This window comes from Taudactylus pleione, unplaced genomic scaffold, assembly GCF_031769625.1.
Source record: "Taudactylus pleione unplaced genomic scaffold, aTauple2 ptg000043l, whole genome shotgun sequence".
NCBI lineage: Eukaryota > Metazoa > Chordata > Amphibia > Anura > Myobatrachidae > Taudactylus > Taudactylus pleione.
This window is the reverse complement of record NW_028284445.1, coordinates 6,258,022-6,271,953: the sequence shown is the minus strand read 5'-3', so window position 1 is coordinate 6,271,953 and position 13,932 is coordinate 6,258,022. Positions and strand designations below refer to the sequence as shown.

General features: G+C 43.9%; 1 protein-coding gene across 5 annotated transcripts in view; it reads right to left on the bottom strand.

The window, feature by feature from the left end:
• DCLK1 (doublecortin like kinase 1) overlaps positions 1-13,932 on the bottom strand; it is a 454,917-nt gene that overhangs the window by 91,182 nt on the left and 349,803 nt on the right. For all 5 annotated transcript variants that reach the window (XM_088460208.1, XM_088460209.1, XM_088460210.1 and 2 more), the window contains one exon: positions 2,617-2,701. In XM_088460208.1, the coding sequence (XP_088316334.1) occupies positions 2,617-2,701 (85 nt within the window). The remainder of the gene's footprint in view (positions 1-2,616; positions 2,702-13,932) is intronic.

Sequence of the window (13,932 nt, the reverse complement as noted above, 5' to 3'; positions counted from 1 at the left end):
CCACAAGCTGATCACTTAAAACAAGAAAAAAGTAAAAAAAAACCCTCAAACACTTACTGGCATCCAGGGACCGGTGATCCAAGTTATGGGCGCTCTGGTGAGATTCTCTGGGGCTCTGGTCAGCTGGTCTCTGGGCTCCTGTATTGTGACCCCGGTCACTGTGACCTTGGTCTATGCCAGCATCTCAGTTTGCAGCACAGAGAAGCTGACCGAGGTCACAGTGCAGGAGCCCGGAGACCAGCTGACCAGAGCCCCAGAGAGAGGACATCACCTGAGCACCGATCACTGAGGTAAGTGTAAGTAAGTAAGTAGGGTGGAGGGGATCATGGTGGTGTGTGTGGGGGGTGATCGCATGGGGGGTTGGTGAGTCGGCTGTGCATGCGCAGACACCTCACTGTATTTTTGGTGAAAAATATAGTGAGAAGACTGTGGAGGGGATTCGCAGGGACAGAGCTTTATCACAAGCTCTGTCCCTGCAAATAAGTTTTGATACATTCCTGTGACATTTCCTAAATTCGCAATGCCAATTTAGGCAAAAATATCACACTATGACCACATTAGAAATGCGGATTGTAGTAAATAGAGGCCATAGAGTAGTAATAACTAGTTTTGAAGGGTAAGTAAGGTATTTTTCACTTTATTAAAACCTTGTAGTAAATCTTCTCCTTTCCCAATAATAGTACTTTCATGAGCGTAACATCCTGCTATTCCCGCCATTTGCTTTGTTTAGCTAGTTGTGTATGTTAGTCAGGGTTGCCGACATTCTGGCTGCCCCTTTCCGGGAAGGAGCAGCCAGATCGACATAGCAGGGGGGGGGGGGAGACGATCCCGGCACAAGGGGGCGGGGCTGGACAGCTTACCCGACATTTGTGGGCAGAGCGGGGGCATGGCCACATGATTGCGTCATTTTGGCCTGGTCCCGCGACACAATACCGAGATTACCGGCATAGTGAATGAAGGGGGCGGGGCCAAAATTACGAGATTCAGTGTGAATCGCATCACCAGGGGAGGGGTGGGGGGCAGCACCCACCAGAAGGCTTGCCTGCCTTTCCAGGGAGCCGGGAGCTGGAGGCTTCCAGCCGACTCAGAAGGGTAAGCAAGTATGATGTTAGTGTCAACATCCTGGTAAACAGTAAATGCTGGAGGGGCTTTTGTACATGGGCTAAAATGGAAAATCGTTTGAATAATATTGTAAGTGACACAGTGGGGAAGATGCATCAAGCCTTGGAGAGAGATAAAGTGCAGAGTGCTTTGGGCATCTTCTCCACTTTATCTTGATGCATCTCCCACTGTTACTATGTTCATCAGAGCAGTGGTTCTCAAACTCAGTCCTCAGGACCCCACACAGGTCACGTTTTCCAGGTCACCCAGCAGGTGCACAGATGTATTCATTACTCACTGACACATTTTAAGAGATCCACAGGTGGAGCTAATTATTTGACTTGTGATTCTGGGAGGAGACCTGGAAAACATGCACTGTTTGGGGTCCTGAGGACTGAGGGCCTGATTCAGACCCACTCGCGAGCGCTGAGCGCGAGCGCTGGTGAGTGACAGCATGCCCCCTTTGGTGGGCATGCTGGGGGCGTGGCTGCCCAGACGGAGGCGTTCCCATGGGAACGCCTACCGTCTGGGTCTGGCCCCACTGACATCACTAGTGATGTCAGTGGGAGTGATTTGGGCTCTGATAGAGCCAAAATCACTCCAGGGCTTGCGGTCAACGAGACCCTACCGCAAGGGTCTCGTCGCAAGCCCGATGGTCGCGATGGTCTTGACCATCGCGACCATCATGATGGACGCTCGCATAAGCTGTGGGTGGTAACCCACAGCTATGCGAGCGTCCAAGAGGCCGCTTCGCAAAAAAAAAAAAAATGCCCTGATTCAGAGCAGGCGCTCGTTCAGAGCGTCCGGCTCTGAATCAGGCCCTGAGTTTGAGAACCTGTGCATTAGACTAAACACAGTACGCTGAAAAAAAAAAGATTTTATTGATATGTAAGTGTAATGCCGCATATCCACTTGCCGATTAAAATGAGCGAATGAACGATAACGACATCGTTATTTTTCATTAATTGTTCACAAATCGGGCATGAAAATGTCGAAAACGACCAGCGATGCGCGCTGCCACTGGTCGTTTCCGACATCAATCATCGCCTGAACATGCCGGTCAATCTGCTGATAACGACAGATCAGCCATGTTCGGGGATGAGGGAGGGTGCCTGCACTGTACGTTCAGTGTAGGCACTACAGTGGATGAGGAATGACTGTACGATTACAATGTTGTAATCATACTGTCGTTCCCCTATCTGCTAGTGTATACGCACCTTAAGGGATGAAAACACACTCTTTTAAATACCACCTCAGGCAGAAGACAACTAGAGGGAATATTTAGTAAGGTGCAACTGGAGTTGTTTCCCATAACAACCAATCAGATTCTAGAACTTTTATCTAGCACCTTATAAAAGATAATAGCTAGAATCTGATTGGTTGCTATGGGCAACATCTCCACTTCTAAAAACCTGCACTTAAGTAAATATACCCCAAGGTCTCCTCTACATAAATCATGTGATTATAGTGTACACAATAATTTTGTGCTGTGTCTTCTGTTACATCACTTCTCACCTTCAGCTAAGACGTCGCTTTCATCCATGGAACTGCACACTTTGGTGGACGCTAATGAGGTAGAGGAGCCGCTGTGCTGGGAGCCCTAGAAATGGCAAAAACAAAAAGTACAAAACAAACTTGAGTGTGAGAGGCTGCTACATCTGTTGTCAGGCAGACAGTATAACTATGATAAGAAATTGAGTTGTAAATGTAAAATATATATGTAGATCATACTTACTGTACATACTTTTGAAAAAGAATTTCAGGGAGATTGTGAAAGCAGCACCTATGAGCGCGGCAGTAAAGTGGACTGTACTGCTACATCTGAGAGGCGTGTCATATAACTGACTTATATCCAAATGTAAACGAGCCCAAAAGGAGTTAGTAAGATCTACTCGTGAGATACTTTTCAGAAAATTCATGTAGCCATCGGGATCATTGTGCCTTATACCCAATGCAGGGGAATGATACTAATGAACCCATTTGAATGTATATATCTCTGTTTTTTTAATATAACCGCTACAAAATGGGGGTAAGGTGCAATCAGGGAGATTACTAGACTTTTCAGGGAGACAGGGAGATTGCTACTATTTCAGGGAGTCTCTCTGACAATGAAGGAGAGTCGGCAAGTACAAGGTATGTCTATTAAATAACGAGACTGATTAAATAACTCATCTTTATTTATTGGTATTACAAATTTAATATTTGTCCCCTTCAATATACGTCCCATTTGCACTAATACATCACTGTAGTCTTGTTTTGCACTGGTGGAAGGCATGGAGCAAATCACTTTCTGTTAGTTGTTTCTACATGTCTGCCGTTTTCTTCTTTACAGCATCCACTGATTCAAAATGTGGCCCTTTAAGCACTGATTTAACTTTTGGGAAAAGATATAAGTCACAAGGTGCTAAATCGGGCGAATATGGAGGATGTTCAAGTGTAGTAATGTGATTGTCGGTCAAAAACTGCTTCACAGAGAGTGCTTTGTGAGCAGGGGCATTGTCCTGGTGAGCAGGGGCATTGTCCTGGTGAGCAGGGGCATTGTCCTGGTGAGCAGGGGCATTGTCCTGGTGAGCAGGGGCATTGTCCTGGTGAGCAGGGGCATTGTCCTGGTGAGCAGGCGCATTGTCCTGGTGAGCAGGGGCATTGTCCTGGTGATCAGGGGCATTGTCCTGATGAGCAGGCGCATTGTCCTGGTGAGCAGGGGCATTGTCCTGGTGAGCAGGGGCATTGTCCTGGTGAGCAGGGGCATTGTCCTGGTGAGCAGGCGCATTGTCCTGGTGAGCAGGGGCATTGACCTGGTGAGCAGGGGCATTGTCCTGGTGAGCAGGCGCATTGTCCTGGTGAGCAGGCGCATTGTCCTGGTGAGCAGGGGCATTGACCTGGTGAGCAGGGGCATTGTCCTGGTGAGCAGGCGCATTGTCCTGGTGAAGAATGAAACCATTTTCCCACAGTTGCGGCCGTTTCTTTCTGACTCTCTCTCTCAAAGCTTTTTCAAAACTTCCTTATAATAATGCTGGATAACTGTTGGGCCTTCTGGGACCCATTCTTGCAAAACTACACCCTTGATATCAAAAAAATGTTACTAAAAATTTCAAATTGACGCGTTGTTCATCTTTTAAACTTAGCATTTTTTCGGTACTCTATAGAAAACACAACCAAATTACGGTACATGGCGACTCACCATCAACTGAACGTCATAGAGTGTTGCTGCTTGTCATGCAGGTTCAGACAAGTTCAAGGTTACTACGTATGTAGTTAGATCTGGTTCTGACTGCTTTGTTTACTAGGTGAAATCACAGTCTCGTTATTTTATAGACATACCTCGTATGATGTAGATTTAGTATTTTAATATACACTTATAACCTTCACACAGCCAAGGCAGACAATTTGTGGGCTGAACCAATGTACAGAGGAATTCATCTTCTCAATTCACAAGGAACCTGTGACATCTATGGCAGGCGTAGTTATTTAGTATACAAAGGAAGAGGCAAGCAACTACCGACCAGTGAGCCTTACATCAGTAGCAGGGAAATTGATGGAAACACTTTTAAAAGAAAGAGTCGTAGATTATCTTAAAACCAATAATTTGCAGGATGCCAAACAGCATGGATTTACTGGGGGGAGATCATGTCAAACAAATCTTATTGACTTTTTTGACTTGGTGACTAAGGAAATAGATAAAGGGGGGGGGCATAGATATAGCTTATCTAGACTTTAGTAAGGCTTTTGACACTGTTCCACATCGCAGACTGTTAAATAAACTGGAAAGCATGGGATTGGATACAAAGATAGTTGAATGGATAAGATCATGGCTGCAGGATAGGAAACAGAGAGTTGTAGTAAACGGTCTGCAGTCTCAAGAGGGAAATGTTACCAGTGGAGTGCCTCAGGGATCTGTACTTGGACCAGTGCTTTTTAATATCTTTATTTGTGACATTGCAAATGGTATTGAAGGGAAACTATGCCTTCTGCAGATGACACAAAGGTATGCAACAGGGTAGACACACCAGGAGGAGTAAAACAAATGATTGATGATCTAGGTAGACTAGAGGAATGGTCAAAGACGTGGCAACTACAGTTCAATGCCAAAAAATGCAAGATCATGCACTTGGGTCTCAAAAATCCAAAGGCTAAATATAGTGTTAATGGCAGTATATCGAAAACTACTGAATAGGAAAGGGATCTAGGAGTCACTATTTCAGGTGACTTAAAGGCAAGCAAACATTGTAACAAAGCAATGAGGAAGGCAAGTCAGATGCTTGGTTGCATAGGGAGAGGAATCAGTAGCAGAAAGAAAGAAGTGATAGAAGTGAAGAAGGTAGAGAATCATTGGTACGTCCTCATCTCAAATACTGTGTTCAATTCTGGAGGCCATATCTCCAGAAGGATATTAATACATTAGAGACTGTACAAAGAAGGGCAACTAAAATGGTGCAAGGTCTACACTATAAAACGCACCAGGAAAGACTAAAAGATCTTAATATGTATAGTTTGGAGCAGAGAAGGGAAAGGGGGGACATGATAGAAACGTTCAAATATATAAAGGGTGTTTAACAAGGTAAAGGAAGGAGACATTCTTCAAAGAAAGAGAAGTATTAGAACAAGAGGACACGTTCTGAAGCTGGACGGTGGTAGGTTCAAGGAAAATTTGAGGAAAAATTACTTCACAGAAAGGGTAGTGGACAAGTGGAATAGCCTCCCATCAGGGGTGGTAGAGGCTAAGACAGTAGAGCAATTTAAACATGCATGGGATAGACATAAGGATATCCTTCAGAAGAAATAAGGATCAATAAGGGTTGAGGTAATAATATGTTTAAAAATGGGTCAGACTAGATGGGCCAAGTGGTTCTTATCTGCCGTCAAATTCTATGTTTCTATTCATGAAGCAGTGAATTGTCCTGTTTAGCTGAAATCAGGGCACTTCCCTGCTTTGTGCTATTCATAGAGCAGGATACCTCTGGAGAAGCTTATTACTTCTCCAGCAGTGCACCTGCTCCTGTGTGTATCGTATCACCATACATATGTATGATGAGTGCGATTCATACAGGAACGGAAAGCTCAGCTTTCCGTTCCTCTGCTTAGCATTGCCTTCGCCATCTCAGGATGGTATTGGCAGTGCTGTTAGGGGAGAAGAGCAGCGAAGACAGCTGTCTTCCTGCCTTCTCCCTTTTGTCTCCGCCCCGTCTGAGCCAGCAGCCAATCCGAGGTGCCCAGGGTATATGCATATCTCGAGTCACCTCTTGCAATGCTGGCTTGCGAGTTGCGGCTGACCCAGTGCCCCACTTCCTACGCCTGACCTGCTAGGCAACACGGTATATCCGGACTGTCACCTCAATATGGATTGCCAGCACGCCCCTCCTGTTCCTTCCCCTGCTGCCGCTAAGGTGCTTATTCATATGCCGGGTAACCTCCATTCCAACTGCCTGCGGGTCCCCGTACCTTTCCCTGCCGCCGCCGCGTGATGATCTGCGCAGACGCCGGCGCATGCAAAGAAGAATGAAGACCCCGAATATGCAGGGAAGAAGAAAAGACCGGATCGCAGGACCTGGATATACCGCTTCGCTTCAGGAAACAGGTAAGTGTACATGAATTGGTACTTATCAAAACTATAGATCACATCGAAGTGATGCGCTCTCTAGTGATAAGTAACAATTATAGTGATAACATAATTCCATGAATAGACCCCAAAGTATCTTACTGATGTCCCTAGTTCTTAGGTGGTTAATAGGCAGCATTCTAACGCATGTTGGCTCAACCCACAAAATGACCGCCTGTCATGAAAATATGCTGGCGTATGCAGAAGGCTAGGTGTACTAGTCAGCAACTCCTAGTGCACTTTGATGCAACAATGCTGCTAATGAAATGGCATTTATTGGTATCAGCCACTGAGCTATGAGGACCGCCATCATCTTATACACAGGTGAGCTGGTCATTCCGTCAAAACCCAACCCACAACTCAAAATGGCACCTACCGGGGGCACCATGTGCTGAAATAAACCACAGCCACCTATCAGATCAGATGATGTCATTATTGTGTGGTATAAATTAAGCAAACATTTAACTGCAATATGCTCCTTGCTTGATAATTGTTACTTTTTTGTGGATCAAAGCCCACCACATGAATTCAGTGTGAAGCACATGAATATATCGAATACACAATAGAGAACTGTTATGGAGCATACACACGGTCAGATTTGTCAGATGAACGATTTTACCAAAGATTTGAACATTTGAACGTTTTTTGACTGCATTAAAATGAATGGAATCGTCGAAGTCTGACTGCAAATACATCAGATGTCAGATATCGTTATCTGACCATCGGGAACGCGCATCGTTCAAATCGTTCGTCTGACAGATATATCGGATATGTCAGATTTTCCTTCAGATATGAACGATTGAACTATTTTTTATATCGTTATCGTTCAGCTCTGAAGAAAAATCTGACCGTGTGTATGCACCATTACTGTTAACCCATAGCTCACTTCCCCAATGACCGTGTTCAAATATAAACCTACATTTATGAAAGACAATTTTTCTGTTGATGTATATTATAAGCATACCTTATTAAATTAGTTGGATTACATGTGTTATTGTGGCGTTGTGTGAAAGCTCCAGGGTACCAATTAACACTCTTCCCTTTCATGTCAGCTCATTAATTTCCTTTTTAGTTTGAAAGGAAAGGAGTCTGTGCACAATCTCTAAAATCTATTTCTGCAAGATTAGGAGGCTGCACTAGGTATGTATAGACGTCACATGGGGGCTTGTGCAGAGTTGTTGGCAAAATGGGTGTAAATTCCATAAAGAAAAAAAAAAGCATAGAAAAACAGCGTATTTTCACCCATCTGCAGCGCCATATGCGATTCCAGCCGATTACTCCTCAGCATCTGCAGCAAATACCACTGGTTCATGGAAAGCCAGTCATCAGTAATGTGTATTTGCTGTAGGGCAAGTGCAGAAGTTACACCCCTAGCAGGTGTAAATGGGTGCTTCTGCAGATCTGCATGCCTTCACTATATTCGCCCGAAGTTAGAACGCCCCATGCCCCTGAACCACCTCTCCAAATGCAGGTGGGCATTAAGTGGCAGATGCGTACACGTCCAAATTTTGCGCAAATTAAAGTGGTCGCTTTCTCAACATCTATATAGATATATTTATATGTATTCCTATAATTGTTGCCTACTTTGAAGTCACACAGAAAGCAGTTCAGAAAGGGTTGCAGTGTGTCGATACTGTATAATTATTTTTGTATTATTAATTATTATTATTTTTAATTATTTTTGTATTAACATATTGTATTAACATATTACCTTTGTGCAATGGAGATGCAAGCCTCTGTGGGACCATGACATCACCAGGGCAGTAGAGAGCTGGCCCAGGACCCATTACAATCGGGGACTTATCCTAATCGCGGCAGGCATGGCCATGCCCCCTTCTAAAAAATAAACAACACTTTTTGCACCGTCGCGCAAATCCAGGAGGGGGGGCACGATCAGTGTGATCGCTCCCCCCCGCAGGCAGAGGATATTGCAGTCTCCCTGGTACCAGTGCAGCCCAGCACACGGCAGCGTGTGCTGCGCTGCTGACAGGTAAGAGGGAAGGGGGCGGAGTTGGGCCCGGGCCCCTCCAACAAGCTCGGGCCCGGGTAATTAGTACTCACTCGCCCCCTCTTGGCGCCCCTGCAAGTCACTAGAAGTTTCATCCCCTATAGTTAATCGAAATTTAACTGCTAAGCTTTAGGATGCGGAAATTAATTTTCCGTTAGGTCACACATCAATCATTAAAAGATTTTAATATTAATACACTTTTTTAATAAAAATACAAAACACGAAAAATTGGCTGTATTCCATAGCAACCAAAAACGTTGCAGGTGTCATTTTCTTAGTACATTTTAGGACATAAGAGCATATATCTGAATGGTTGCCATGGTAGCAGCAAACTACACCATGTTATTAAAATTGCCCATAATATTGTCAGTTTACCAATGTTGTATGACAATACTGAAACTTTGGAGGGAAACTACACAGCCCACGCCCTGATAAAAATTAGCAGGACAGTGCTGTTTCTGGTGGTGTCACAGTCCTGGTTTCCCCCTTTTGGTTTAATGACGTCAGCACAATGAAAATAAACTCAAAGGCCTGTGTAATAACTTACATCTTGTAACCTATAGGACATACATGCCTACTCTCACGGAAGTCACGGGAGGCTCCCGATTTTTCGGGTAACCCTCCGCACCCCTGGTAGAGTAGGCACTTCTCCCACATTCCTGCCCACTTCCTAGTGAAGTGGGCAGAATGGGGAGAATTTGCGCGGCGATCGTGGGTCTCCGAGTAGGGGACAGGGCTTAATGAGGCAATTCTACAAGAATCACGTCTTTTGGCCCGCCACCTATTTAAACATGCGCTAATCGCGGCAATTTACAGCGAGGGGCGGGGCTTAATGACACAAAATATCAGATCCCGCCCCTCATCAGCGCTCACCTGCTTCCCCTCCGAAGGAAAATAAAAAGTAGGCAAGTATACTGTTGGAACTATTAAAAATTAGAAAACCACACTGATAACACGGGGTAAATTTATTAAAGGTCGATTAAAAATCAATCAGCGTCGATGTTGTGTTTCAGGGGCTAAATCGCACGTTTACTAACACTTAAAAATGAATAGAGAAAAACTTGTCTGTTAGTAAATGTGTGATTTAGCCCCTGAAACACAACATCGATGGTGATTGATTTAGATCAATTTTTAATCTATTAAACTCAACCTTTAGTAAATTTACCACATGGGGAGGGAACATGAATGTAGATAGATATTCTAACTTTCTTAAACTAGTAAACTAAAGAAAAGACAAAATATATGAATATAATTACATTTTTGTACTGACCTACTTGTATTATGTAAATGGAAATGTAATTGTACCAATGCACCTTTTAACCTTTCATGAAACAGGTGGAAAAAATAAAAAGGAAGAACCATAAGGGGTATCTCATAACCCTTGCTATACCTTACCATAGGCGTCTTTATAATGGGTGCAAGGTGTGCGGTGCACACGGACCCCTGGGTCCAGGGGGTCCACACAGCACACCCTGCCCCCATAGTTAATAAATACTTACCTCTCCACAGATTCCGATGTGCTGCTCCGCAGCGCCGGACAGGCGCTGCGGAGCAGCAAAAATGACTGGGAGAATGGCGGCGGTCATTGTCCCGGTGACCTGCGCATACGCAGAAACTATGTCCCTGTGAAAATAGGAGCGAGCGCCATTTTCCCAGAGACCTGCGCATGCGCAGTAGATTCTGGCATGAAGCCAGAATCTACCGCGCTCAGTGCTCTTGACAGAGAGGAGGGGGCCCAAACGGAGACTGCACACGGGCCCCCTCCTCTCTTAAAATGCCCCTGTCCATAAGTATACTTATTTAGTACGACCAGGCCGGTGCAAGGTCTTTAGGGGCCCTAGGCAAATCTGCAGCCTACTGAATCGCCCCCCCCACCACCGCTACCAATACCCACTTTCTATCCCATCAGGTGAAAGTAAGGAGGCGTCACCTGCATTTAGTACAACAAGTATGCCTCTCTCAGAGAATCCTTAATATTGTGATGGGCAGACTCTGTGGCGCCCCCAGATCCAGACCCCTAGGGCAGCTGCCTAATGGTAGAGCCGGCCCTGAGTTTGACAGTAATTCTGACTCTCAAAACATTGATTCTTGTCCCTTACAATATAAAAAAAAATAATAATAAAAAAGGGAATAAATTAATTCATCTTTTAAAACAAGTAAACAAAAATAAAACAATTTTTTACGATCTAAACTTATAAGTCTTCTAGGAACAACTTATAAAAAAAAAAAAAGATCTTTGGAACACAAAGACAATCGTAAGTAATTAAACATATGAATAATTATAAAAAATGTAAATAAACTGAATCAACTCAGTCTTAATGAGATCACTGTTGGCTGACATCAAGGCAGTTGCAGAACCAGGTGGGGTATAAGATGCCCACACGCACTTTACGCACGTGTACTCACTGCACTGGTGCTCAGCACACTAAACCGCCATTACTACGCAAATTGGCAATGTTGCAACTACAGCTACACAAAATGGCAACTCGTGTGCAGTATTTTTAATAAAGTTACAGGAGTTTAATCTTGCTGGGGAATGTCACACCCCACCTAGTAAACTGAAGGGTAAATGAAAGATAAAAATTTTAATGGTTAATTTGAAATAAGGACCCGAAGGATATTGAACCTACCATAGGTGGCTTGCAGAAGTGTAGAGCAGAGAGATATTGTTTTAACTGTTCTTCTGTTGCAATCCAACGCTGCCATTCTTAGTGATCAGCATTTATGTATTTTTTTCTTTTTAGCATCAGGGACTATTAACATTCCATGATTTTTTAAAAAAATAAGTAAAACAATGTAATAATGCTACATTGCAAATACAGTACAATATGAAAAAAAATATATATATATATTGGAAACACAATAAAAAAAATAATGAAAAAAAACCTAAAAAAATAAGATAGCAACAAGTAGAGATACACAGAAACAAACACACAACAAAAAATACAAAGAGAAATCAAATATCTAAACAGTGAATGAGGCATCACAATGACAGACCACACAGCCACAATCATTTTTTTAACCAAATTCTGTTTCAAATAGAAATCTTTTGATGGGAAAATTGTATGTTTCAGAAATAGCTGGGATGATTTGTGACAATAAAAGCAAAGATTTTTCAGTATAGCAATAAAAAAGATGGTCTGTTAAAGAATTTATGATAAAGAATACAGAGTGGTGTGAGCTTATTTAAATGTACGAGGATACTTTGTGTATACTGTACGTATTTTTTTTTAAATTACTCTTATGTTAATAACAAAATAATGGAAGAATATGTTTTTTTCTTTCATGGATAAGATAATTACTTTTTAAATCTAACTTGACAATGCATATATTTTCTATGACAGACCTTTTATTATTTTAGGTTACTTTATCTTATTTATATTCAAAGGAAATGAAAGAAGAAAAAAAACAACCTAAGCTGACATTAATGATGAGTACAATTTCCTTTTTGCAATCATCTGCTGAGACCTGAATGTTCATTTAATTACTTAATGTTCATTGTATTGTGACCTATAGCAACCAAGCTGTCATGTTAATGGCATAACCAAGAGTTAGAAAATAATAGAAATGTGCTCATAATTACTCCCAAGAAGTCACTGGGGCGATTCTGAGTTGGGAGCAAAGCAAAAAAAGTGAGTAATGTTGCACATGGGCAAAACCATTTTAGGACAGATATAAAATGTGCAGAGAGACTTAGGGGCTGATTCATACCCACTCGCCAGATGCGGGCGCTCGCTCCCAGCATATGCAAATTCTGCTAAGTGACGTCAAGGCAAGCGATCGCACGGCAAGGCATAAGCACGCCCACTATGTCTTGGCGAGCGATCACTTTGTCTTTATAGATGCCCACCAGCCTGTCTTTAGCCGCCCACTAGCGTATGTCATCTCCAGGAAGTGATTTAAAACATTGGTACATCGGGAACCATCGGATCAGACCGCAGCACTTGTGGTTGACTGTACCCTACCGCAAGCACTGCGATCAGTTCTGTGTAAAATCAAGCCAGGTGACGTGTACTATGACGCTGCCTGTTAATTATGCATGCCTATGAAAAGGCGTTGAAACACTCAGACACGCCTGCGTTCGCAACTCCACTCCCCCGTTACTACTGCCCTGCCCCTGTTACCACCCACAAACGGCCTCTCCTGTCAGTCATTTTGCTGGGCTGTCTTTGCTGGGCGAGCGAGTGCTACCCGATCGCTCAAACTAGTTCACGCATGCACACTGCGATGCATACGTATGCACAAATGCATAACATCGGCCACGTACAAACCAGCGGCCGCTTGCGAATGGGTCTGAATCAGCCCCTTAGATCAGAGAGGGTGGTGTACAAACTCGAATCTAAATTGTATTATAAAAATAAAGCTGTCCAGCATTTGGTACATGCAAAAGTAGCCAGCATTTAAATTGCACGCAAGAATAAAAAAATTATTTGCACCCTCTGCATTGCACCATGGCTTGCCAAGGTGCAGTTACTTGCTTTTTTTTTGCTTTGCTTCCAACTCAGAATGAGACCCACTGTGTGTAAGTAAGCAGATGCTAATGTATACCCTTTATATATAAGCAGAGTATAGCTGATTGCGTCTGGGCATGTGACCTATTGGCAGAGTGACCAGGAAAGGACACTGAGGCCAGTAACTTAATAGATGGCATGATGTAAATATATATGTATAACCACAGATAGTACCAACGGCAGCTCCTGCCCCGTGTATGATGTGGACTGTTGTTGCCAAAGGAGAAGGAGACTGTCGCAGCCAGACGGGACTGGCACATGCGCATAATCGTCAGTGGCACCTGTCCATAGAAACTGGGTAGGGCTGCCCAAAAGGCAGAGGCGCAGCTTCCCAGTGGAAGCACGCTCTCTGCTAATCGCAGCACGGGCTGCGGTCCCAGGGGGAGAAGACACCTCTCTCTGGACTGCCTGTCCTGTGTGTGACTGGCAGGTAGCACTTCCAATGGAAAGCCATTGCCAGTCACAGTATATAGCCAGTGCCGTCACGGACTGCAACTGGCTCACTGAGGTGGCGGATTTTACTGGGGGGTGTTCCTATGTAAAATCTGCCACTGGACAGTACACAGGGCCTTGGGTGCACAGGATGTTACGTGAGTTGCGCAGAAGAGGTGCAGGTGGCGGTTAGTCCACACGTGATTAGCCAAGTAGAGTAAGAGGGTGGTGTAGAGACACAGGGATGAACCAGCACAATAACGATGTTGAAGCAGCCTGAAGCG